The 26,615-nt window shown below is 41.3% G+C and overlaps 3 protein-coding genes across 5 annotated transcripts; 2 read left to right on the top strand and 1 right to left on the bottom strand.

Moving 5' to 3' along the window:
* Positions 1-365: 365 nt before the first annotated feature.
* On the bottom strand, positions 366-5,355 carry LOC308377636 (cystatin). 3 transcript variants are annotated; one of them, XM_080854360.1, is made up of 5 exons: positions 5,084-5,355; positions 4,413-4,450; positions 3,091-3,298; positions 1,990-2,109; positions 366-1,603 (listed from the first exon to the last, which is right to left on the bottom strand). In XM_080854360.1, exons 3-5 carry the CDS (start codon positions 3,277-3,279, stop codon positions 1,517-1,519), a joined length of 396 nt encoding a protein of 131 aa, XP_080710486.1. In that variant the 5' UTR covers positions 3,280-3,298; positions 4,413-4,450; positions 5,084-5,355; the 3' UTR covers positions 366-1,516. The 3 variants fall into 3 exon arrangements, with proteins under 3 accessions (XP_080710486.1, XP_080710485.1, XP_080710487.1); XM_080854359.1 differs by lacking the exon at positions 4,413-4,450; XM_080854361.1 differs by lacking the exon at positions 4,413-4,450 and having other exon boundaries at positions 5,189-5,355.
* A 747-nt stretch (positions 5,356-6,102) lies between these two features.
* LOC308377460 (glycine N-acyltransferase) lies at positions 6,103-9,241 on the top strand (the record flags this gene model as incomplete). Its single annotated transcript, XM_080854122.1, has 5 exons — positions 6,103-6,177; positions 6,714-6,821; positions 7,780-7,903; positions 8,118-8,244; positions 8,815-9,241. The coding sequence occupies 5 exons, from the start codon at positions 6,103-6,105 to the stop codon at positions 9,239-9,241; spliced, it is 861 nt and encodes a 286-aa protein (XP_080710248.1).
* Positions 9,242-13,889: 4,648 nt separating this feature from the next.
* On the top strand, positions 13,890-23,292 carry LOC308377865 (NLR family CARD domain-containing protein 3-like; the record flags this gene model as incomplete). Its single annotated transcript, XM_080854628.1, has 8 exons — positions 13,890-13,950; positions 18,845-19,485; positions 19,612-19,670; positions 19,939-21,739; positions 21,948-22,118; positions 22,300-22,470; positions 22,610-22,783; positions 23,115-23,292. Exons 2-8 carry the CDS (start codon positions 18,869-18,871, stop codon positions 23,290-23,292), a joined length of 3,171 nt encoding a protein of 1,056 aa, XP_080710754.1. The 5' UTR covers positions 13,890-13,950; positions 18,845-18,868.
* Between the last annotated feature and the right edge of the window lie 3,323 nt (positions 23,293-26,615).

The following is a 26,615-nucleotide window of genomic DNA, read 5'->3' as shown; positions in this document are numbered from 1 at the left end:
TTACCTGTCAGTGGCAGTAAGAGAAATATGCAAGCAATATAAAGGTAATAATATCATATCCATACGGTATGAATATTCAGACACAATACTATATCCCACAGAGCACAGCCCACCAAATGTGTGTGTGTGTGTGTGAGTGTTTGTGTGTGTGAGAGAGAGGGAAGTTCCTCTGATGTGGTGCTCCCTTATGCAATCAAGAAAAGTGAGGTTTGTGATGATCTGATGAAGAATCAGTTTTTTTCTGTTTGCACCTTTCGGGAAATTTATATTTGTATCCGCTGGTAATATTATCTATTGGTATCTGTGCCATCTGTTTATTTTCAATGTAGTTGAATTATTGAAATGATTGCCAAAACATTCAGTAGTCCCTTTATCAACACATTTATTAAGGGAGACAGACAGGACAAAAGTAGTGTTCACACAGACACCCACAAAAACAGTAACCAGAAACTAAAATCTACCAACCAACTCTCAGAAAACAGACAGCCAATTACTCTGCAAAGTGCCTTCAGTACTTACTGACATCTACTCATTACAAGAGTTACAGTTGTAATCCAAAAATCAGAAACAGAGCTACAGTCTACTTAGTGCTCATGTTAGCCACAGGACTAGCATTAGCCCTAGTACTAGCATTATCCACAGGTCAATGTGCTTGGGGTATTCATGGTCACAGTGCTAGCATTCGACATAGTGCTAGGATTAGACAGTAGGCTACTCTAATGAGAGCATGATGTTAACTTAGGTCAATGTGCTTGGGGTATTCATAGCCACAGTACTAGCATTAGCCACAGAGTAGCATTATCCACAGAAATCCCTATAAAAACACAGAAGTACTGAGGAGAGTGACTACTCTAATGAGTGTATGATCTTAACTCAGTGTATTAATTGTCACACTGCTAGTACTAGCATTAGCTACAGAGCTAACATTAGCCACAGTGGACAGTAAGCTACTCTAATGAGAGCATGATCTTTAATCAGCTCTTTGTGCTCAATGTCCGTTCAATTTAAAGAATAAATTAATTAAATACTGGAGAATGGAGGAAAAGGGTAGAAAAAAGAGAACTAAATTGTAGTGGAAAAAAGAAATTCAATGACATTTCAGCATCCTGATTGCATGTGGGTAAAAAACTATCCAATAGGGAATAGGGATAATGACGGTAAGATGAAGAGGTATGCTCACTACACACACAAAGGGGCCACATGTGTCTCTGCAGGCCTAATGAGCTGTATTTGTATGTTAGTTATCTATTTAAAGGGACACGTATAGCCAGGACTGAAAGCTGGCATCCTAATCTGCTGAGATAGTAATCAAACTAGAGGGTCTACAAAACAATTTGAATTCAAATACCATTCATGGCCTAAGGCCATTAATGTCAAATGAATATTGAGATTGACTTGATAGAGACTTGATAGAGAAAGAATAAATAACTTTGTTTGGACAGCCACAAGATCAGATATTGAGATGAGGGTCCTACGGTGTTGAAGGGGGAGTCTGTCAACCCATCCTGATCCAGGATCAGTTGCACTTGTTGGAGAGGAGGTAGCTGTTGGTGGGGAACGATGCGTTGGGCACGGCCAGCACCACAAACTGGCAGATCATGGTCTGTAGAACAAGGCACAAAAAGGATTATGGTCGGTGGAACAAAATGTTTTATAGTTACACTTCATTTGTAAGTCATTAGTGTTTTCATGATAACATATTGTAGCAACCCTTAATGTGTATTGTACATCATAAGTGCATTTGCCTGCACCTCGCAAGGTTGCAATATCATTACTTTCACCTGTCGTTACAACGGTAAGGAGAGCGAATCGAGCGCCTATACCGCCTGTAGGAAAGTCTGCCACTGCTCACAGTGCACACATACACACTTGCATATTGTCACTCACACACACACACACAAACACACACACACACACACACACACACACACACACACACACACACACACACACACACACACACACACACACACACACACACACACACACCTTGGCATTGGGTGGGGCCTGGAGCCTGCAGTCAGTCAGGTTAACTCTGTCTTTGTTTCTACAGACCGTCTCTCCCACCTTCACTGTCATGGTGTACTTCACACGCGCCGGGGGATAGATCTGAGGGAAAGACAAGAAACTCATTGAGCTCGGGGGGGCACACGCGCACACTCACAATATTATGTTGGTGTGTGTGTGTGTGTGTGTGTGTGTGTGTTCAAATACACCTCATTCCAGTATAAAAGTATGTGTTTGAGTTCACCTGCACAGCATATACAGTCGATACCTGTATAACGTGTGTTTCAATTATCCAGATAAACCTACTTGTATAATGTGTGTTCAGTGCATCCGAATATCTTAAAGCTAAAATCAATGATAGATACTGTACGTGTTCATATCTGTGGAAAATGAATGGATAATAGCATTGTGCCTAAATTATATATTTAATATGTAATAATTGAATTTACTAATTACATTTGATTTTGATTTTACTGAGCATTGTTTATTGGTAAACATGAACTGAAACGTAGTCTAAAGCTAATGCTGTACTGAGTGTTGAATCAACACTATCCAGAAATTGGCCACTAATGTTTACCTACAATCCAACTACAAGCTACGGTTTGCTGTTCACAAACTCTGGGCTGATGTCTAAATTATGCTGTTTTCAGCCATTTATATACAATAGAAACATGTAGAAAACCATGTAGGTCAATTTACAATTTTAAGTAACATTACGTAACAATTTCCCACATTCTGAGGTATGTATTTTATGCTGAACTACTTTTGTAATCATCTTCAAATCAATTTTGATGGTACATGCCAATGTCGGTATCACTAGTTGCTGAACTAGTATATCTTTGGTTCTGGTCACCAACAACAATATCGCCAAATATCGACATCAGTTAGCATGTTAGCATTAAGCGTTTATCAGTGCCAACTTGCTGCTGGTGCAGGATGCAAGGTTTCTGCTACTTCTACTTTGACGTAGGTGGCTTGTATTATTTTATTTATTATTTATGTTATCTTTTTTTTTTTTTATTGGTGTTTAGACCAAAACTCCATAATGCTTCTTGAGACTCAATCTGTCTGCTGCACACTTACCTGGGAGGTGTCGGAGAGGATGGAGATGACCTTGTAAGCGTACGGGTAGTTACTCATGCGGTTGTGCTCCACAACCCCAAACTCCGCCGCACTCGTGACATCTGGACCGTACCGCTGGCTCCCACCGTCGCCAAAGACGACAGCAGTCGCCGTGGCAACGAAGGCGAGGATCGCAAGCATGTACGACATCTTGGTTCAGTGTTCAAGTCTGTGTGAGCAGGAGAGAGAGAGAGACAGAGGGTAGAGGTTTGTGGGTATATAAAGGCTGTCATTTGATCAGAGACCTTCTCCTTTCTTGTTTGCTGTTCCGTTAATGTCTCAGTGAGATATAATATCTGCAGCAGTTAAGCAATGCTTTTACAAGTTGAGACACCATGGGAAATGCTGAGAAATGCGGTAAGGCAGTTTTGCGTGCCGGTTTTTGTTTGTCTTTATCAGATAGCAGGAGTCACAGTGGATTAGGAGATAGGGGGACTTGATGAGAAAGCAATCAGGGAAAGAGAGCGAGGGAGAGGGAAGAGAGAGAGAGGGAGGAATGGAAAGGGAGTGGGAGATAAGGAAAGGGAGGAGGAGAGAAGGGAAGAAGGAGAGAGATGGAGAGAGAGGGTGAGAGGGAGAGAGAGAGAGGGAGAGGGAGAAAAGGGGAGAGGGAGAGGGAGAGAAGGGGATAGGGAGAGAGATGGAGGGAGAGGGAGAGAAAGAGAGTGAGGGAGGGAGAGAAGGAAAGAGAGGGAGAGAGAAAGAGAGGGAGGGGAAGATAAAGAGAGAGAGATAAGAAAGGGAGGGGGAGAGAAGGGAAGGGGGAGAGAGATGGAGGGAGAGGGCGAGAAAGTGAGAGGGAGAGCGATAGAGGGAGAGGGAGAGAAGGGGAGAGGGAGAGAGTTAGAGGGAGAGAAGGGGATAGGGAAAGAGATAGATGGATATGGAGAGAAAGAGAGAGAGAGATAAGAAAGGGAGGGGAGAGATAGAGGGACATTAGGAAAGGTAGGGGGAGAGAAGGGAAGGGGGAGAGAGATAGAGGGAGAGGGAGAGAAGGGGATAGGGAGAGAAACAGAGGAGGCAGAGAAAGGGTGAGAGAATAGAGAGAGAAACAGAGGCTAGAATAAGATGTTTGTGTGAATGAGCACTGAGCAAGAAAGAGGGAAAGACAGGGAGACAGAGCTAAAGAGATATAGGGAGAGAGAGGAAGAGGGAGAGAGAGAGAGAGAGAGAGAGAGAGAGAGCGAGAGAAAGATTTCTAGAATAAGAGTTTTGCTATCTGATTGAGCCCTGAGTAGGTGAGGAGTTCTGTGTGTGTCAGCATTTAAGGCCCTGATACCCACCCAGCCCAGCTCGCCTTAACCTAACAACTCAAAAATAGCTGGACAGAAAGAGATAGAGAGAGAGAGAGGGGGTGAGAGAGAGGGAATAAGGGGGGGTGAGAGATTTGGACTGATGTGACAACAATGTGGCAAACAAAGAACAAAGAGAGAGATAAAAAAACACCCTGTCTGCAATACAGTAAGGTGATAGTGTGACAAAAATGTCAACAACCTCTATGACTTTATATATAAATCATGGCTATCTGGATAACAGGTAACAATCTGTGTGACAGTATATGAAAACCACTCAAGTATGGACATAACACATATATCTTGGCCTTGAGCTGTTCCCCATCTACATTCTGTGACGGCCTAATCCCTGTAATCTCCTATGCGGAGTTAAAGAAGCAAACAAACGCCCTGATATGAAAGAAACTGAGCTGTTTCTGTGAGGGAACACTGCACTCCCTTACAGTCAGTGAAGGCTGCATTCCCTTACAGTCATAGAGGCTGGGTTTGGCATTCCCAGTCTGCTTATATCCACGCACGCACACACGCACGCACGCACGCACGCACGCACGCTGCACGTGCCCAATGCAGCTGCATAAACAAACCATACACATATGTACTCGTGCTCTCTCTCTCTCATACACACTCTCACCCACACATACACGCACACTCCGAAATCATACCAGCAGTGTTAATGATAGTCAACGTTTGCCGTGGAGTCTGTTCTGCATGGCTGTTTATATCCTCAGTCTCAGCGTGTGTAAAGCACCTCCATTTTGTTTTCAGACCTTAGCCATGGAGATCTCTCTCTCTCTCTCTGTCTGTTTCCCTCTCTCTCGTACTGGCTTGTTGTTTATGTCTGCTGGCTTCCTGGTCACATGACCTATTCAGATCTGATGTCAGGATCTTTCTTTCCCTCCCTCTTTCTCTGTCTGTTTCCCTCTCTCTCCCTCTCTCTCTCTCTCTCTCTCTGTCTGTCACGGCAGACGCTGGGTGTTTGTGTGCTTGGTTCCTGGTCACATGACCTACTCAGCAAAAGCCTGATGGGAAATGTATGTCACAGTAACTAGCACTGCTACCGAGTTGGGTTTGAAAAATAAGTTTCACCTACACACATACACACACACACAAACATACATACATACACACACACACACACACACACACTCCCTCACACACACACACACACTCATACATAGAGTTATACAAACACAAACACAAAGGGTTTGAGTGAATGTGTGTGTGTGTGTGTGTGTGTGTGTGTGTGCATGTGTCTGTGTGTGTCTGCGTGTATGTGTGTCATTGTGTCATTGTGTTTGATGGGAGGAGTGTAAGGCAGGAGCCTGAGACTCGGATGAAACACAAGACCAGGAAGTAATTTCCCTTATTTGTTTGCCAATTACAAAGGAAAAAGGTGTATCTCTCTCGAATGCATGTTTTAAAAATATATAGAGTATATTAGGTGGTTTTCTGCAGTACGAGTCCACGACCTTCGAATTTCGAGTACTGACAGGTATACACTCGAAATTCCTAAATCTTTTGTTCTGGACAGTTACTGTAACCTGACCTCACATAGTGTGTGTGCGTGTGTGTGCATGCACATGTATGTTTGTCTATATGTCTGTGAGTGAACGTTGTTTCCTGAGCAGGCCTGTTTTCGTGTGCCACTGTGGTCAGTACCAGCGTATAACCACAAGGTAGCATGAGAGTGCTGAGCCCTGTTGAGAAAATGGAGGCAGAGGAGGCTCTGAAACTACATTTCCCAGAATCCCTAAAGGTTTGTTATTCACTACACTAAAACAACCAAAACAGATTTCAAAGGGCCTACATGTGTCAGAAAATGTAATGTTATTTAAGTGAAATTGTCTTTATTCACTTTATTCACTCACAGGGTTGGTTAAACAGTTAAAACGTTTAAAACTGTGATGAGAAGGTAATAGTTACTTTTTAATGAATTGTCTCTTTGATAGTTATTTAGTCATAGAGGGTTCTGTGTCAACTCTGACTTGATTTTTTTTTTTTATAAAAGAAAGAAAGAACAAAGAACAGTTCTTTTAGTTTATTTATTTTTAGCATTAGACCATCTGCACAGCTTTAAATTAAACTTTTTCTATTTTGTAGACGACCTCTGTTTTTGCTTGCCATCAAGTAAATAAGATTGATGTCTACCGGACATTAAAGTTAAACTAGCCGTCTTAGTCGAGATGTGTGTTTTGAAATATTGAACATACAGTATATATGTATATATATATATATATATATTATATATATGTATATCAAATAATATCAATTATAATTTAAATTGCTATACAGGTGTATGGCTGTTTGTTCAATATCAACAGAGGTAAACCTCATAACCTGGAAGTGATTGTAGATTCCTGGCCTGACTTCAAAGCCATAGTGTGCAAGCCAAAGTCAAAGGTGTGTAAAATCAGATATTCATGACCTGATGCTATGTCTTAACCTATAAAACACAAGGCCATACTTAGGCACAAGAGATATGCCGGCATGCTAGCTACATTTTATCCTCCAGACAACAGCCATCATTCAATGCAAACTACATTTCAGAATACATGTATGCATGTATTTGTGTGCATGTATGTATGTATGTATGTATGTATGTATGTATGTATGTATGTATGTATGTATGTATGTACAGTATGTATGTATGTATGTATGTATGTATGTATGTATGTATGTATGTATGTATGTATGTATGTATGTATGTATGTATGTATGTATGTATGTTTGTATGTATGTATGCATGTATGTATGTATGTTGTGGTAGCCCAAGCTGCTCTTAGGCTCCCACTTAGGTTAAAATGGGTGACTAGGACTATACAGGGCAGGCTCTAGGACCCTGGGGAGGTGTTCTGGGGACTAGGCAGGTCGCGCTTTCCCTAATTGGAAGCTCACCTGTAGATCGTTTGACTAGTGGCTGATTAGTGCCAATCTAGTCAAACAAAAGACTTTAAAGAGTCAGTAAGAGCCGACGAGAGAGAGGTAGAGAGTGAGCGAGACAGAGGGGAAGGCGCTGGTTGCACTGGGTGCAAGGCGTAGGGCTTCCCCTATTTTCTGTTAGTTTTGACTACCTTTTGTTGTAATGTTTGAGTGCCTAAGTTCATCATTTAAAGAGTTAATAAAAGAATAATGGTTTGGAATTCCCTGGTCGTGTCGTGCTGAGAGCTGGGCTGCGACAATGTATGTATGTATGTATGTATGTATGTATGTATGTATGTATGCATGTATGTATGTATGTATGCATGTATACAGGCATGAGCATATGCTACATTTACACACGACACATATAGGCTTGTATATATTATTATAATATACTGTATATGAGTGTGCATTAATGTATGGCCTGTCTTCCACACAGGGTACGCATGATCGTGAGGGGGACTTTAACATACATAGCACTTACTCCAGAGACCAGGACAGTCTCAAGAGTCTACTGGGCAGTCCGGGGGTGCTGGACTGGAGTGTGTACACTCTGTTGGCAGGTACAAAGATGATAAAGTAAAAATGTATTAATTAATTCATTCATTAATACATTTATTCATTCATTTCCATCAGTTAATGATTAGCATAGTTAACAACATGGCATATGATGTGGGTGACTCCTCAGGCATACTTTATGTATGTTGATTTGTATGTATGTACTGTTTATGTGTGCTCATGTTAAATGTGTATGCATGGTGTTCTCCTGCATTGAAGGCGTTGACTTGAACTATCTGAGTGCAGTGAAAGACCTTGCAGAACAGCACAGAGTTCCCTCTCGGACACAGGCGACGATGCGTGTGTTTATGCTTGAGAACCCCGCTCAACTCCAAGCTCATGAAAGGTTTAAGCAGAATAATTGGTTTTGTTCGCCTTCTCACTTGAGTTAATCAGCTTGTCTGAATGGTGATGATTCTGATGGTTTTGGTGTTGTTTGGTGCGGACGATTAAAAATTTCACAGCCCGGTTATTTTAGTTTGTTAAGTTTATCATCATCATCATCATCATGATAATAATAAACAGTAGTAGCTTGTAGTGGGCTAACATCAATGGCTATAAGGCCAACTCTAATGCTATGTGTCTGCTAGGAGTTAACCCTGCTCTTTACCTCCTGTCAGCAGTAGCTTGTAGTAGGCTACTATCAGTGGCTATTAGACCAACGCTAATGCTATGTGTATAGTAGGAATCCATAGTGGCTTGTACTAGATAGATAGATAGATAGATAGATAGATGGATACTTTATTAATCCCAAGGGAAATTAAGGAAACATCATTGGGCTATCAGCCCAACGCTAATGCTATGTGTATGGTAGGAGTACGTAGTAGCTTGCAGTGGGCTAACAAGGGTGGCTATTAGACCATCGCAAATGCTATGTGTCTGCTAGGAGCTAACCCTGCTCTCTTCCTCCTGTCAGTGCTCCCGGCTGTCTGATCCAGCCTCTCCGGCCTGAACACGCAGAACTCGTCAACAGCACCTGGAGGTACGGTGGCGACGCCAACAGCTACAACTCCGTGCTCGGGTACATCACGCACCACCCTAACCTGTGTGTCATACCAGAGGATGGCCCAATGGGGGGAGGACCCGTGGCCTGGGTTCTGCTGTATCACCACTGCGCACTGGGTCTGCTCCACACACTACCGCAGTACCGGCGGAGAGGATACGCGAGGACGCTGGTGTCACGCGTCTCCGAGATGCTGCTGGAGAAGGGGTATCCCGTGTACTGTTTCGTGGACGAAACAAATCATGTCTCCTGTAGACTGTTTCAGTCCCTGGGTTTCATAGATAAGGAGAGTTACCGGGCTGTTTGGTTTGAGATTAACGAAAGGCCAGTGAGGTCTTAGAAAAGAGTAGCGGAAAATGCATGTCATGCTTACTCTAAATGATATGCTAACCCTCACCTGCCAAGTATATAGGATTGGTCTTTGCAATATACTGTAGATCAGCGGTGGGAATCCATCTGCTTTGCATAAATAATAGGCATGGGAAGATTAATAAGGGGACATCTGTTACCCTCCACTCCTCATCCCTCTGCAACCTCTGCTGTTGATCCCCTGGGATGGGGGCATGCAGTGGCTACTGATAGTATATTAATAGATAGTACATAAATAAACTTACCCTGCCTTGCCTTAAGGGGGTATGCAAACACATGTTGCGAACAGACTGCAGATAACAGCAGCCACTGATGTGCCCCAGTCCAAGCTCACCCTGAATTCTGAGAGAAAATAACTTCAGTTAAGAGAGACAAAAGCTACCAACAGGTAAACAAAGAGATCATGAGGCTGTATCTGTTAATGGACTACCATTGTGGGAGAGACAGGGTGTAGTAGATATATAAAATATTCACATTTCACACACATCCATCAATAAAAACACATATACAAATGAATGTACACACACATGCAACATAAAAACACAAACACAACTAAATTGGAGTAACTAAAGAGGGGAAGGAATATCAAATCATTTTTATCTTCCTATTCTATAGAATTTGTCTTCACAATGGAGAGAGATACGTGAGGATGAAAGAGTTTCGTATTCACAACGAGAACAGTTGTTTTGCCTTGATACTATGAACGAGTAACAAAGAGAACGTTTATTTTGGGGTTGCAAAATATTTAATTTACAGCTTGGCTGTGGCCACCAACAGCAGTAAATAGACTGCTGATGTCATAACTGTTGTAATCATTTCTAATAGCAGAGAACGATACAAGTTGTTTGATTTTTATTTTCCAAATGTAGGCCTACTTGGATTCTGGCCAAGGTAATACAAGTGGTAAAGTTGTATTTTAGTATAGATCAGGTGTTTATTCAGGGATCCTTCAAATTCTTAGCAGTGATCCTAATACTAATTGTAAGACTGAATCATGGGTACAGAGACTTTTCAAGGATGCCGTTGCAGATCCTCTGCATTCTTAAAGGAAACCCAAGCCTATGAGCACGTACCAGAGCCTTAAAGGCAAGATGCACACCTGAAGTTCACAAAACACAACACAACTGTTAAACGCTGCTATTAAGATTCATCAGAGCAACCAAAACAAACACATCTCAGGCATGTTCTATTTAAGGAGGAATATGAATTATTAAAATAACACTTTGAAGTCCGTGCAACTTCGTTTGCGTAAACATGTTTAGTAGGAGCTAAGTTCTGTTATTCAATAAGAGGAGTAGTGCACGATGCGAGTCGCCTCACCTAGTGAATGAGACGCGCATTGCATGCGATCTGAGGCGTAGCGCACGAAGCGAGTCGCTCGTGGCCCCTAGCCTATACTATACACCTGGTTGAGACGGCACACATAGCCTACTATAAACGTGGTTGAGACTCTTATTAAAGCTCTTACTCATTCTCGTGGTTGAAAGTCGGTAACAAGTCACGATAAACGTTCTTGAGACACTTATTAAAGATCTTACTCATTCTTGTGGTTGAAAAGTCAGTAACAAAACAGAGTTGGTAACAAAACAGACAAATAGCTACACGGTCAAGCAATGTCATTTATTTCTTCAAAGTTATTCATAGAAATAGAAAATACACACTCACAAAAACACACGAAGATGTGTAAATCACCCTGTCCATTGTCTTTGAGGTTTGTCCCTGGCCATTGTCTGGCCCAATGTGCAGTGCCCCAATGTGTTTACACCACTCTCATCAATGCATAGTGCTCTAGGTGAAGAATAGTGTCACTTTCTAAGTTACTTATTATTATTAGTATAGAAACCACAAACAGTTTCTGAATGCTAAACTCACCTATGTGGACCAACACCTCTGTTTACAAGGTTCAGAGTAAAAAAGAAAACTTCCATATGTACAATGTGTTTTTGTACAAAGTCTGAGCACCTCTAAAACAAGATTCAATTTTAGTGTCTTTAGATTTAATTTTAATAAAACACTTTTTAATACATTCCTTTTACTGCCATTGTATTATTGCTGATGTGTTCTGGAGTATTCATTCATTCATTTTAATAAAACACTTTTTTACTACATTCCTTTTACTTCCATTGTATTACTGCTGAGATGTTCTAGTGTATTCATATCTATATCTGCTTATTTAAAATTGTTGTCCCTATTCATTGTATTCATATCATACCATGCCTCTTACCTCATATTCATTGTATATCATATCATGCCTCTTACCTCATATTCATTGTATATATACTGTATTTCATATCATGTCTCTTACCTCATTCATTGTACTTATATCTTATTATGCCTCTTACCTCATTAATAACTTCTATTGCTACCTTCACATGCACTCCTGCATCAGCACTTTGCATATACCTATATCATGTCTGCACTAATGACCAACTATTGCTGCCAATGTTACTCCTGCTCATACCCCGTATATCTTGTACTGTCATATCATACTGTATATATCCCATCTATTTATTTTTATATTACCACTATAGAATATAGAATAGCCTACTCTGCACTCTTCTGCTATCTGTACTTCTGGTTAAAATCCGTTGCCTCAATACTTGTACCCTTGTGCAATGACAATAAAGTTGAATCTAATCTAATCTAATCTAATTTTTTTGACCTCTTGATTTTTGGGGAAGTTCATGTGTAATGCTGACCACAACCCCCTGTGTGATGTCACATGCGTGCGCCAGTGTTGTCAATCACATGTGCGCACCGATGTTCTCATTTGCGTCATGTTATCATTGTCAACTTGTGGAGTTGTATTGTTAAACGGTGAGTACTTTGGTAGATTAAAGTGTAAACTTTGAATACAAATGCTAGTACAACTTCTATACATTATCTTTTTCGTGGAAATAAATTACATTGCTTGACCGTGTAGCTATTTGTTTTGTCTCTGTGAGAATGAGTGAGAGCTTGCGCAATGCGCCTCGAGCTCCTTGCTTCGTGCGCTACGCCACAGATCGCATGCACCAGGTGAGGCGACTCGCATCGTGCGCTACTCCTCTTATTGAATACTAGTTCTTACCTGTTAGTAGAAGAGGACGTGACGTGAGATTTTCCCGCGTTTAAAATCATTTATTGCTCCTATCATTTCCCTCCTCTGCCTCTTTTGCTAGAGTCACGCTACAGAGGTATGACCACGGTTTCCAATACTTCTTAGCATTCTTGTAATATGTTATCTGTATGGTAAAAACTATGCATTATGCATTACATGTTTTGTTTCTTTTGGTTTCTTTGGGGTTTCCAGTATTACTGCAATGATGCAGCCTGTTGGCAGTGCTGGGATAAAGCTAATTAGTTTGATCACCGTCTGTTAGTTATTGAAGTTCTGTTTAACACAGTGGATATTGTGTTTAGTAAGCAAATGTCTGCAACGTGCTACTGTTTACCTTCTTTATTGGGCGGGAGCTGTGACGCCACTTGCTCTTCGAGAGTTGTTTTCATTTCGAAATCAGGTATGCAACGAATGTAATGTTTTAATTCTTTGTTTTTAGTATTTTGGATATTTAAGTATGTCTTTCTAACTACCGACGGTCGCGATTTTGGCGAGTATAATTTCCGCACCTTGCTGTGCGCGCTCTCTTTCTTCAGAGGAGCAGTTCCCCGTGCCTTTATGTCTTGTTTTCATTTCTTTCAAAATCAGAGCAAAACATGCAACAAGATCCAACACTGGTTGTGCATAACCTAACTATTTTTTTTATCTCAATGCACATGCAACTCAGGCAACATGTTTAAGACATTATCTAAAGTCTGTCTCAACCGTCTGTAGGCTACTGTGGGTCCGATCCTCGATTAATTTGATCTAATATTTTATATTATTTATAATATATTTACATTCCTTATATGTTGTGCATTTAGGTAGGCTACACCAATACTCATGTGTTGAGTAGGTCTGATGATTAGATCAGAGCCCGTTTCACACTGCCTGCGTTGCCTACCTGCATTACTTATTGATATTCATTTTGGCGCCAATGATAACAGGTTGGACACAGAATCCCTCCCCACCCTCGAGGACATTTTAGTTAAGGACCATACAGATACATGCGTCACATTTCCGTCTGTTAACGTGATAGTTTGCAACTTTTTTTTATCATGGAAGGAAGGCATGGTCAAACACATTGTTGATATTCCATCGCTTTTCACGGTGAGTCGCCAATATCTTTGTTTTGAGAGAACCATGGTTACAGTGTCCACATAGAAAACTTCGCTTTTGTTATAAGTCCACAGCCCGTTTCACACTGCCTACGTTGCGTGAGCCTGACCGATGCTGTTGATTTTCCTTTCAGTGAGTGTTCATGTTAACTAGTTGGATCATGCACAATGCCTGCTAGAGACACCTGCCGAGCCGCGAGTCAAACAGAGTTTCGGCGTGGAGCCTATTGTTTGCGGGTGGAGAAGGCGGTGGTCTGCCAAAAATAGAGAGTACAAAGAATTTTTAATAGTCACACTGCCTGCGTCAGACAGGCCTAAACGTCCCGCCTCTTAATGCAGAAATATAATTGTAGGACCATACAGATTCACAGTAGCCCATGCGTCACCTGTATCTGTTTTCATGTTAGTTTGAAACGTCTTATCGTGTACGGAACGGCATGGTCAAGCTTGTTGAAACGTGTTGATATTCCATCGCTTTTCATGGTGAGTAGCTAATATATTTGTTTCGAAGGGAACACCGTAGTTACAGTGTCCACATAGAAAGGTTCTCTTTTGTTGTATGGCTTTTAAAGAAATGAAAGTAAATAGGATAGCGAGCAGTCAGATGAGAGTGACGCACTTTAAAGGCTGGAGGAGCTTGTCTAACCTTTCTAAAAAATGAATCTTCACTCATTTCATAATGGTTGTCGCTACCTTGACATGTTCTAACACCCTAAGGCTAACCCCATTAGGCTAACTGCTGGATCAGATTATGAATTGCCTAAAAATGCGATGCATCCGTTTGTTTACAAATATAAAAAGGTTGATGGGTGGACCATGCTGAATATGGCGGACAACAACAAGAAATCCTGTCGAATATTATATTATTTAATTTATATCATAGTTTAAACATAGTTAACAATTTCTAAGTCTGTTATTGTTGCATTTATCTCTACTATTAAAGTCAACGCCCACTGAGGGCGTGTGACGTGCAGGTTTTCTTAAAGGAAAATGGCGTTTTGTGTGAGGTGGACAAATACATTTTATTTAGCACCCATCATGCCCTGACTGGAATGAGTTAGTAATTTAACTTAAATTGCCTCACTTTCTACACAATCTCAGCGAATATTTAATCGAGAACACATTTCAGCTTGCATGTTTTAGGAGTTGTATAGAGTTTTTACCATCTCATACATCCAACTGTTTTCATAATCCGTAAAAAGTAGATGAACCTGTTTATCAGAGAAGCAAACAAACAAATCTGAACAGAACAAGGAGAACAACAAGTTATGGGGAGATAAAGGAAACAAAGTTTTAAACAATATTCATAATCATTTGGAAAGTGTAGTTACGTTTATATAATTTCATTTAAAAAAAGGTTTAAGTGTCATACTTTTGTCTATCTTTATTCAATTTTTTTCCCTATTGTAGGAGTTGGGTAACATGTTATCTGTAAAACTTTGTGCTGTCTACTGCATTCCCGTGAGGGCGGGGAGGGTATTGTTCTTTTCCACGTGTTTGTGTGTACTTGACAAGAAGATTAAGCTGAGTAGAGTTTTTAAGATGTTATGTAAGTTTCATTGTAGTAGTGTGTACATTGTCTCTAAACTTCAAAAACAGTCATAACACTTCAGTGCATCATATATTTTTTAAATCTTAAACTTCTTAACTAGTTTATCACCCTTGTGAAACCACACCTTTATGAGCTGTGCCCCTTTGCTGCCTACAAAGACAACAGGCTTTTCCTTTCTTCATGCACTGAATTAGTGTGCACATTGTGTGTATGTATGGTATATATTTTTTCAATATTAAACTGATTTTTAACTTGTCACCCTTATAAAACCATACAGTTATGAGCTGGGCTCCTTTGCTGCGTACAAAGACCAACATGGGCTAGTCTTATATTGTACAAAATACTTAAAATAGAATAGTATTCACTACTAACATGACCTCCTTGTTGAGACTGCAGTGTCTACTATACATGGGCCTATGGCCCTGATTTATACTGCAAAAATAATTTTAAACTAAATGTCTTAACGTTCAAAGATGAAACCTAACACCAACAGAGCCATGAGATCTACATTGTGAAAATAACATAATATCAAACTGACGACAGAGTTAAGCATGATCATCAAGATTAAACTTAATTCAAAAAAGCTTGATTTACCTGGGCTTATGCCACTGTGTAGCCCTTTACAAACACGAACTGTACGGTCGGGCATTCTGAGAAGTCAGGTGACATCCAAAGTCCAAAGGCTTGCTCCCTATGAGACACCCTAAACTGCAGGGCAAGTTTCGCACTGAGTGAATGTTGTTTTAGTTCTAGACTACATTCAAAGGTTTCCTCCGTATGAGTCAAACTAAACGGGGCTGGAGGTTTCGCACTGAGTGAATGTTCTGCTGAGTTCTCTGTGTCGTTTGTTGCTGTATTAAAGACGTAAGTTAACGCAAACACAGTGTGTAGTCAACCTACAGGCTTCAGATCTATATGGCCATGAGGTAGCTAAGTTCTTTGGTGGAAAAAGAGAGAATATATTAACGTCTTCTGTAACTTTTTATCGCCACTGTGTATGTAAGGGTTATAGTTTGAAGCATGCAAATGTTTTCGTTGACAGTAATAATGTTTTATAACCAGCGCAGTGCATTTTGCATTCGTTGACTTTAAGGGATTGCAATGATCTCAACATTCGTCTTCACAGCACTAGAGTGTGAATCTTCCGTCAGCAAGCTCTTAACCGAATGACGGACCTTAGCTTATGTTGTAGACTGGTAATGCGATTCAGATTCGAAACCAGATGGCAGATCACCAGAAATGTTATGGGCACCAGCAACCGGCACCCAGCAGCCAATCTGGGGAGAATCTGATTAGATCTTCGCAGTCATTCTACAATCACATTAATCCATGATTATAAACACAGTCCTGTTATTAGCCTGTCTCCTGCGTCTAGCTGCTCATAGTTTGTCCTGACTCACACGGGATGCATTTACAGTGAGATTGACAGGTCAACAACCAATCACGCTGCTGGCGAGTTGTTTACCTTGTGGGTAGCAGCATACTAACATTAGATAGCTGGCCTAGATACCTTGCAAATTCCCTCCGACGTTTTTTTTTTTCAGGTACAATAATGGGATTTTTATTAAAAATGTAAGCAAAACAAAGTCAAACAAACAACTTGTGTTAACAAATACGACCAGGGTACTAGTCGGCGACACTCGCTAAGCGGTTTAGCGAGCTAAACTCCAGGCTAAAAAAAGACAACACCGCTTTAGCGGATTCGGCGAAGCAACTTTTGCTCAATTTCCATGGTAATTAATCGCTTAGCCCTAGCCTGCTCCAGGGCAGGCTAAGCAAAGTTTAGCTGGCTAAACTTGCCACACCCACGCCAAAAGGAGGGATCCCATTGACAAGTAGTCATAGTTTGATTAGCGTAGGAAGAGTTATTTGCGATCGCCAAGAAGATCCATTTTTCCATCATGATGAGTTCTTGTATGAGCGCTACCGATCTTCCCGACAAGGAATAATTAATTTAGAAGACCTTCTCGAGTCATTTATTGCATACACCACCGTCAAACATTGAATGTCATCACTTTCTTGAGAGTGGTAGCCTTCATTTTTGTAATGTCGGCGATGCGGAGAACAAAGCACTCATAATTATATGACAGTGGTAGCCTATAGTAGAGTTGAGACATTGGTACAGTTGATAAACCCGAACTAACTTTCATAATGCAGCCTGAGACGTGATTTTTAGTTTGCACATGAATACTAACGTTTTCTTTGATCCCAGGAAATTTGAGCACATAACCCAAATAGATATTGGCTAAAGTTGTTTTACCTACTTTAACTTACATCATTGCAAACGTTTAGTTTTGCAAACGTGTCTAGTGTTTGTGCGGTAGTGAATGGTGGATGGTGGAGGTGGATGGTAAGGTGGGTGCATGATAAGAAGAGAGAAATAGACACAATTTCTTTTCATTGCTTAAATGTATTGAATTTCTTATTAATACATTCACATTTAGTCATTTAGCAGACGGTTTTATTCAAAGCGATTTAAAACTACAATTCTTACGAGGGTGAGGAGAGTCGAACCGGTGCTCTACAGCATGCAAGCCATACGCTAAACCCGCTGCACCATAGTACCTTTCTGTGTGGGGAAAAGATGTCACGTGTTATACATCTTATAGACAGTTTCTTATATTGCTGTGGTAGCCGCGGGAGTGTTGAAGTTTGACATGATTATGGTCTTGAATTCTTCATAACGCGTTCATGATCATATCCTGCCTTATCTGAGAAAATAATAGTCTTTTTCTTTGAGTTTAGACCATTGTACCTTTCAAAAAAATCATAGTTTTGGGGATCGACCTTTCTTGCCTTTTGAAGCAAGACGTGCACGCGCAATTCAGCTGACGAGATAAATTAACTTGAGGTTAAAATAAATTAGCGCCCGTCGCCAGACCGGCTTGGCCTGTTCTCATTTAGCGAGCTAGTTAATCTCCAGTTGTGAGCTAAATGAATTATCTTAGCTTCAGTTGTACGCCGAACAGGGCCCAGTTTGAGAATTTCTGCAATCTTTTATTTTCAGCGTCATGCTCTTTAGCTATTAGCATAAACGCAATTTGATTGCCTAACGCCTAGAAATTAATCTGAGAAGAATGTTTAAGCTGCCGTTATTATGTGGCCATGTAAGGTTAATTGAATTAGTGCGCATAGTCATTGAGCTTGGAAAACAGTCATAACACTAGAGTGTGTGATTTAAAAAAGTTAAACTGCTTTTACTAGTTAATCACCCAAATAAAACCATACCATTGTGCCCCTCTGCTGCCTGCAAAGACAACAGGCTTTCCCATTTTTGAGTGTTCATGGCAAGCAAGTTTTTAAGCTGCTGTTCTTATGACTATGTAAGTTTAATTGAAGTAGTACGCACCGTGTTTTTGCAGTCATATCACAGTATGATATTTTTTTTTAACTATTTCACCCTAGTAAAACCATACAGTTATGAGGTGGGATGCTTTGCTGCATACAAATACAACCAGCTTTTCCTTTCTTCATGCACTGCTCACCGAGGACCCCAGAGTAGACCCAGGCCTTACCTTATATTGCTGGCCTTCCCCCTTAAATAGGTTCAGTGTTCATTGTTGAAGAAATGAATCTATATATTGAATGTATATCAGCACACTTATATAAATTACATGTGCAGTGTTTTCACCATTTAGGCCTTCAGTAGGCATGACTACTCAAATGGAAGTAATGTAGCAAATCAATAAATACAAATAGCAATAATGGGGACATTAATCCTTTCCTACCTTTGTCGAAGACTTTGGCCAAAACATTTGTAAAAAAAAATGTCTTCAATATCAATAAATAAGACATAGATGTTCATGTTTTAATGTGTGTTTACAGATGTAAGCGGCCATTCTGTCTAAAATGAGTTCAAGCAGAGACCGAGATGAGAAAAAGGTTGAAGGTCAGGGACTCAGAGCGGCATCACCTGTACCAAGCTGTTTGTCCATGAAGAGTGACCAGTCGATGTTGGAGCCGCCCAAGCTGAGCGGTAAAAGACCAGATTCTCCTACACCCAGTGGTCTGTCCATGAAGAGTGACCAGTCGATGTTGGAGCCGCCCAAGCTGAGCGGTAAAAGACCAGATTCTCCTACACCCAGTGGTCTGTCCATGAAGAGTGACCAGTCGATGTTGGAGCCGCCCAAGCTGAGCGGTAAAAGACCAGATTCTCCTACACCCAGTGGTCTGTCCATCAAGAGTGACCAGTCGATGTTGGAGCCGTCCAAGCTGAGCGGTAAAAGACCAGATTCTCCTACACCCAGTGGTCTGTCCATCAAGAGTGCCCAGTCGATGTTGGAGCCACCCAAGCTGAGCGGTAAACGACCAGATTCTCCTACACCCAGTGGTCTGTCCATGAAGAGTGACCAGTCTATGTTGGAGCCGCCCAAGCTGAGCGGTGACAGACCAGTGTCTCCAGCTCCGAGTGGTCTGTTGTTGGATCCGCCCCATCTGAGCGGTGAACCGGTCAACATTAATCCAAGGTGCCCTTTTTTAAAGTTTTAAAACTAATGTTATGAAGTGAAATTTTTTTTGTAAAATAATACACATACAAAGAAATAAGTCCTTTGTGAAATGTAACTGTTTGTATTTGCTATGATATTTTTTAGAAAACGGGTACACAGACCAGAATCTCCAGAAACCATGAAGAGGTCTACTTGGATATCAGGTACGATTACTTTTCTTGCCATATCAGCTGTACAACTTCAACAATGCCGAGCTAGAGTAGTAAATATATTCTCTATCAACTCTGATTTTCTAAGGAAGAACATTTTACGGAATAGTGTTGTCTAAAATGTATTTTTTTTTGGTAAAACAACCGCTGATCTTAATTTAGGACTAGAAATTATCTCAAATAGTACATTTTCTTTCTTTAAAATGATACCTCAAAAAAACAAATGCGGTAACATTTTGTTTGATGCATTAATACCCATCAGATGATCACATCCTGGAAGAGGTTATAACACAACATAAGGCCCGTCTGAAGAAACAGTTAGAAAATGTACATGAATGTCTGTTGAGTTCAGCAACCAAGACACCTCACAAGAGCATTTACACAGAGCTCTACGTCACAGAGGGAGAGACTGTGGGGTTGAACGAAGAACATGAAGTCTGCCAGGTAGACTCTGAATCTGGAAGACAAGGCATTGAAGATATGCCTATTAACTGCAGTGAAATCTTCAAGCCCTTACCTGGACAGCAGAGACACGTCAGAACTGTGCTTACTAAAGGTGTGGCTTGCATTGGAAAAACGGTCTCAGTGCAGAAGTTCATTATAGACTGGGCAGAGGGAAAAACCAATGAAGACATAGACTTTGTGTTTCTGGTTCCTTTCCGATTGCTTAATAGGATCAAAGATGATCCATACAATCTCAAACAACTCCTTTTCCACTTCTATCCTGAGTTAAAAAAGTTGCCGAAAAGTGTGACATTCCAAGACTGTCAGATTTTGTTCATCTGTTTTGCTTTGGATGAGGGCAGTCTCCCATTAAATTTCCTGCAGAACCAGAAACTGTGTGATGTAACAGAGACGTCCACGGTGGACACCCTCATAACGAGCCTCATTCAGGGCTCCCTGCTTCCATCTGCTCGCATCTGGATTACCTCACGCCCAGTGGCAAGCAATCAAATCCCTCCCGAGTACATTAACAAAGTTACAGAAGTAAGAGGGTTCACTGACTCTCAGAAGGAAGAATACTTCAGAAAGAGAATCAGTGATGAGGACCAAGCCAACAGAATCATCTCACACGTTAAGGCATCAAAGAGTCTCCACATTATGTGTCACCTGCCAGTTTTCTGTAGGATTGCAGCCACTGTACTTCAGCATATACTGGAAGAGGGAACCAGTGAGCAAACCCCAACAACTCTGACTGAGATGTTAATTCACTTCATGATCATCCAGACAACCAGAAGGAATCGGAAATACCAAGGCAGTGGTAGTGGCCAGGAAAGCCACAATCCCTTGGAATCACAAAAAGAGGTCATACTGAAGTTGTCTGAACTTGCCTTCAGGCATCTAGAAGCAGGAAGCTATATGTTTTCTGAGAAAGAGGTGAGCGCCTGTGGCATTGACATAGCTGATGCCTTGGTGTACTCTGGGTTTTGCACTGAAGCCTTCAAAGGAGAATCTGCCCCTTTTGAGAAAATGTACACTTTTGTGCACGTGACCGTCCAGGAGTTCCTCGCTGCCCTATACGTGTTTGCATCTTATGTAAACAAGAACGAGGAGCCACTGAAGCCGTTTCTCAAAGGGAAGTCTTCGCCAAAAGATACATCACTGGATGAGCTGCTGAAGAACGCAGTGAACAGAGCGTTGGAGAGCAAGAGTGGGCACCTCGATCTGTTTGTCCGCTTTCTTCATGGCATTTCCCTGGAGTCCAACCAAAGGCTCCTAGAAGGTCTTCTGACGCGATCAGAGTACAAACCAGAAAGTGAAAGGAAAGCAATTCAAAATCTGAAGGAGATGAAGAGGCCAAACATCTCCCCAGATCGATGGATCAACCTCCTTCACTGCCTGGTGGAAATGCACGATTCGTCTGTGCATGAAGACGTCAGTGATTTTCTGAAGACGGAGGCAGGTCCTGGGAGAAGGCTGAGACTGGCACACTGTTCGGCCTTGGCCAACATGTTTCTGGTGGCAGACAAGCCTGTGGAGGAGTTGGACTTGAAGAAGTACAAGGCATCAGACGAGGGTCGGAGAAGACTGGTCCCAGCTGTGCGGCACTGCAGAAAGGCTCTGTGAGTTCTTAAATAAAACCACATACCCAGACCATTCTTAAGGGGTGCTCATCCTCAAACTATTTTGATATACATTTATGCCACTGTTTGGCACTTTATTGCACTCTTTCCCTATGGATGCATGTGGTAGGTTCTGCCAAAGTGGAACACAGAATGATCAATCTTATTGATAAATCGCTCAATGATCAATCATGTGTGCTCTTGACAGGCTTGCTGGCTGTAAGCTGACAGAGAAGTGTTTTGAGGTGGTGGCGTCGGCTCTCAGTTCAGCCCGCTCCATTCTGACCGAACTAGACCTCAGTCACAATGACCTGCAGAAGTCCGAGGAGAGACTGCTTCGAGGGCTACTGAGTCAACACTGCAAGCTGGAGTCACTGAGGTCTGTTTGTCTGTGTGTTTGCACATTAAGAGAGGTTAAGTAAGAGGTGAAATACACATATCCAATTAAATTCAAAGCGGTTGCTATGTTAGGACATGTACAAAATGATTTGCCAGCGTCTTATTGTTTTTGTTTTATTTGTTTGTTTGTTTGTTTGTTTCTTTCTTTCTTTCCTTTTTAGACTTGCTTATTGCATACTCTCAAAGAGGTCTTGTGATATCCTGGCCTCATCTCTGCAGTGTGCAACCTCAGCCTTGAGAAAGCTGGACTTGAGTGGGAACAACCTGCAGGATTCAGTGACACCTCTTTTCCGTGCCATCATGAGTCCAGATTCCAAACTGGAGAGTTTAAGGTTTGTGTCTAAGCATTTGAGATGTTTTTAATGCTTGAATTTCCTTATTAAAGAACAAAAAAAAAGAACTTCCTGACGTATCTGCCTATTTCTATCCATCTGTCTTACTGTCTCTTAAAAGTATTTTTATGTCTTCCAGCCTTGCTGACTGTAACCTCAAACCAATATCCTGTGAAGCTTTGGCTTCAACCCTGACATCAGAACACTCGGTCCTGAAAGAGCTAGACCTTAGCAGAAATCCTTTGCAAGATGTTGGAGTTGAACACCTCTCCACCTGGCTGGGGAGTCCCAACTGCTGTCTGGAGACACTGAGGTGAGGAAGGAGACGCTTGCTTAGATGTACAGATCTTGGTTTCAAAAGCAAAAACTCACATGGATAATATTTATGCACAGGTGTAACTGAAACTGATGGGACATGCTACGATATTTTCAACTATATCCTGATAGCGATTTCCCATAGTAGATACTGTAAGGTACAGGTACAGGCTGTAAAGTGTGTGTGTAGGGATGTGCATAAGTTAACTGATACTGATTCTCTGGGATATGATAAGCTATGTTATGCTATGTCCTGACAAGGATATAGTATAATATATTGTCAGATACGGTATGTTACTGTATTTAATATATCACATATCACTCTGTAGGTTGTCAGATTGTGACATCACCAGAAAAGGCTGTGAGAGTCTGGCTTCTGCCCTGAGTGCAAACCCCTCCTACCTGAGAGAGTTGGACCTGAGCTACAATCACCCAGGAGAGACAGGAGTCAAGATACTCTTGGAAAGAAAGGAAGATCCAAACTCTGCACTGGAGATACTCAAGTAAGAGAGCAAATCCATTTTTCGAGAGACATATTTTGCTCGATTAGATTAGGGCAGGACACGGGTATTTGTTCTTTGGGATTGAAATATTTCTTTTTTTCTAAATGTAAGCTATCAATACAGAAAAATGGCTAAATACATTTTGTCAGCACATTATTGTACTCTTTGTATACTTTGCGCTGTTCACATGTGGTAATATGTAGGCCCACCATCTCAACTTGGGCACCTGACAAGATGGAGCAAAATTGATAGCCCTATTACAAATCATACATATAGTCACTATCAGATTACCTCCAGTATAAGCATAGATGAGTGTAAATCTTGGTGATCCAGTCAAACATCTAAACATGTCTTTAACCTCTCAGTATTTCTCTGCATTTGTGTATTTGTGCTCACATGGGCATCATTGTCTTGTCTGCAGATACTCCTGAGCTCACCGTTGCCACATCAACAATATCAAGCCCACTCTCCCACACATCAACAATATCAAGGGCACTCTCTCAGACATCACCTGTGTGCTGCTGTGCTTACCTGTGCATCTGTCCAGCCGTGTCCCTTTCTGCAGCATCTAGGAGATCCTTTAAAATGATGGACAAGCATTAGTTCTGTCATTGCAGCTTTCCTTTTGCCAGCAGAGTTTATTTTCAACCATATTTTGAGTTGACAGGGTTTGACTGAACAGGGTGGATATGGGCAAACGTTGTGAGAAGAGAAGAGAGTGAGAAGAGAGTGCTGGATATAGGTGCTGATTTCAGTTGACACTGTGGGGTCCTAGAGGGGTCGACAGATTGTACACAAAACAAGTTATCTTGTGTTGATGTGATAACGATAGAGATATTCATGGGACTGGTGATGCTTTCTCGTCAGCCATGGGGGCTTCTGCTTGGGCTAGCGCATAGAAAGAAGATGAATGTAGTGTGGTGTTTTTCAGTCTTGACTTTCCTTAGAGGTAAGATTTTTAAAAGTCAGTAAAATAAATAATTGAGGGGTGGCTGTAGCCCCCAATAATCCCTTACTTTCAGTAGTTTATCACTACGTAACTGAATGTCAGTAAAAGCAACACCAGTGTTGTAATATATAATCTTCAATGAACAGAGGCAGGACCAATCAGAGACAGTTTACAGGAGAATAGATATTGGCTGACAGGTCTCTCAGTTCTTCAGGTGATGAGATTGCAATTGCATTTGGATTTTGATCAGCCAAAGAGGATATACAGACATCCGGTGGTAAATACATGATATAGGCAAGACCAGTTTAGGGGGTATACACTGTGCTCAGAGGATTACTGTTACAGGGGTAAGGGATGTAGGGACAGAGAAACATTTCAGTGGTGGCAATAATGTATATTGTATATAAATGCTAGCACAGGGTATGGGGTAGAGTAAGTGGACGGCAGTGCGGTGGCAGTGGGTGCAATTGGCAGGGGGTTTCTACAGGTAGACAAGGTGGAGGGACTACAGCAGCGTCCCATGGCTGAGATAGTCTAAATTTGGAGGGAAAGAAAAGGAACAGAGTGAGTCGGTAGAGTTTGACTGTCCATATGCGTAGATGAGTGGTGGTGGTGAGGAGCAATGTTTCCACTTCTATATAAGGGAGAGGAAACATTTTTGTTAGTAGACATCAATTTCAGAAACAGATAAGGAGATACCTTTGGGTAGTAGATTCAACAGTAGGCAATATGGCTATTTTATCAGTGTTATTATTGGCATTAGCAATATGATATTAAAAGTGATAGAGAGAGGGAAAAGATATGTTTAGTAATGCTGGCAATTAGCATTTTGTTTGGTTTGGTACATTATTGAGATTTTAGTCGTAAAATTGGTTAGGGTTGCAAGGTACACAGCGCCGTATGCTCTACCCGGGAGAGGTACGCATACACGGTACAACATACGCTGTCTGTAGCATATATTTTTATTTAAAAAAATTCTGTTCGGATATGTGTTGCTGGCTGGCCCAGCAGGTGATGGGTTTGTCGACGCAATTACTTGTGGCTATAGGATGCACTAAAGAAGAATGTCTTTAGTCTTGATTTAAATATAGGTACGGTGTCTGCATCTTTTTATTTTGTTTATATTATTTTGATACTACATTGTATTTTTTCAGTCTACAATCATCAATATTTTTTAATGTGGTTTCAAATCTGTATTCTTGTCCTGTTTTGGTGAAATAAACACAGAAACATTTTATTCTTTCATGCTGTGAATTTTTTTTAAGTGAGTATTTATGATCTTTATATCAGGTTATACCATTATGTATTCATATTTTGAATGAGTGTGTTAATGTGCATTTGTACATTTCATTGTGTGAGATTTTTTTTCCTGTGTTAAATATTAGCTGATTTGTCCACTGATACATGTAATAGTAGCGAGCAGGTACAGAGCTGTGCAGTGAGTAAACCTCACTCCTCAACACCCTTAGAGATGAGCTAGCAACAGACGCTAGCAACCATGGATTTTAGCCTGCTCGCTAGCACACCCTGCCTTCCACGCCTGTGGCGGCTGGTTCGAGACGCAACCAGACACAACGCAGGTGACATCAGCGTAGATGGGAGGGTCAGATGTCAAGCTGGACAAATGGCCGTTATAACACTTCCTGTAACCCAGAGACAGATGTGCAGATGTGTGTTTGTGTGTGTATGTGTAGACTCTAAGGTGTGTATGGGTGTGAAAGACACTTTCACTGTGACATTTTGTAATTGTGAAGGTCTATTATGAGTGTGTTTCAGAAGAGAGAGTCACGACATTTCGACCAAAATTGACAGAGAGGAGATTGAAGGGGTTATAATGAGAGAGAACATGAGGAAGATGTCAAAGGTCAAAGTCCTCTCGGCTTTAGGTACTCAGAGCTGCGTCCTGTTCTCCGTTACCTGCTCCTGTTTCACTGAAATTAAGAAGCCCAAGCAGGGGATGGACAAACATCCTTGTCAAAATGTCTTGAAGTCATAAAAGTTTGGGATTTAAAGCGTAACTTTCAGAAAAGTACAACGTTCTGTGCAATATTTAAGGCAAACTAAGAAATCATTGCGAACGCCAACACTCATCCATGTAAAGTCTGAGAGTGTATCACCATTTAAACTTGGTGTCTTCTTACAGCTGTACTGTAGCGTGACAGTTTGTGGTAAACAGGGTGTGTTGCGGGGTCTTTTCATTTCGAGACTTGTATATGGAACCGGCAGAACTACGGTCCTGTTTCCCAGCAGCAACTGTAGCCCCGGCCCTGCTCTGCCACGCCTCCACATCCATGGGGCTCACCTCCATGGGGAGAGAGAGAGAGGGCACTGCATGTCTTACTAAATGGTAACGCGCACCTCATCATTGCTGTGATACC

Source organism: Sprattus sprattus (genome assembly GCF_963457725.1).
Source record: "Sprattus sprattus genome assembly, chromosome: 1".
NCBI classification, from domain to species: Eukaryota; Metazoa; Chordata; class Actinopteri; order Clupeiformes; family Clupeidae; genus Sprattus; species Sprattus sprattus.
Note: the sequence above shows the minus strand (reverse complement) of the source record. Positions and strands in the feature narration are given on the sequence as shown.

Coding starts and splice junctions, on each gene's coding strand:
- LOC308377636 (XM_080854360.1), bottom strand. CDS start 3,279: ATGTCGTACATGCTTGCGATCCTCGCCTTCGTTGCCACGGCGACTGCT. Junction 2,110..3,090: donor TCCTCTCCGACACCTCCCAG/GTAAGTGTGCAG, acceptor TCTTTCCCTCAG/ATCTATCCCCCGGCGCGTGT. Junction 1,604..1,989: donor AGGCCCCACCCAATGCCAAG/GTGTGTGTGTGT, acceptor CTTGTTCTACAG/ACCATGATCTGCCAGTTTGT.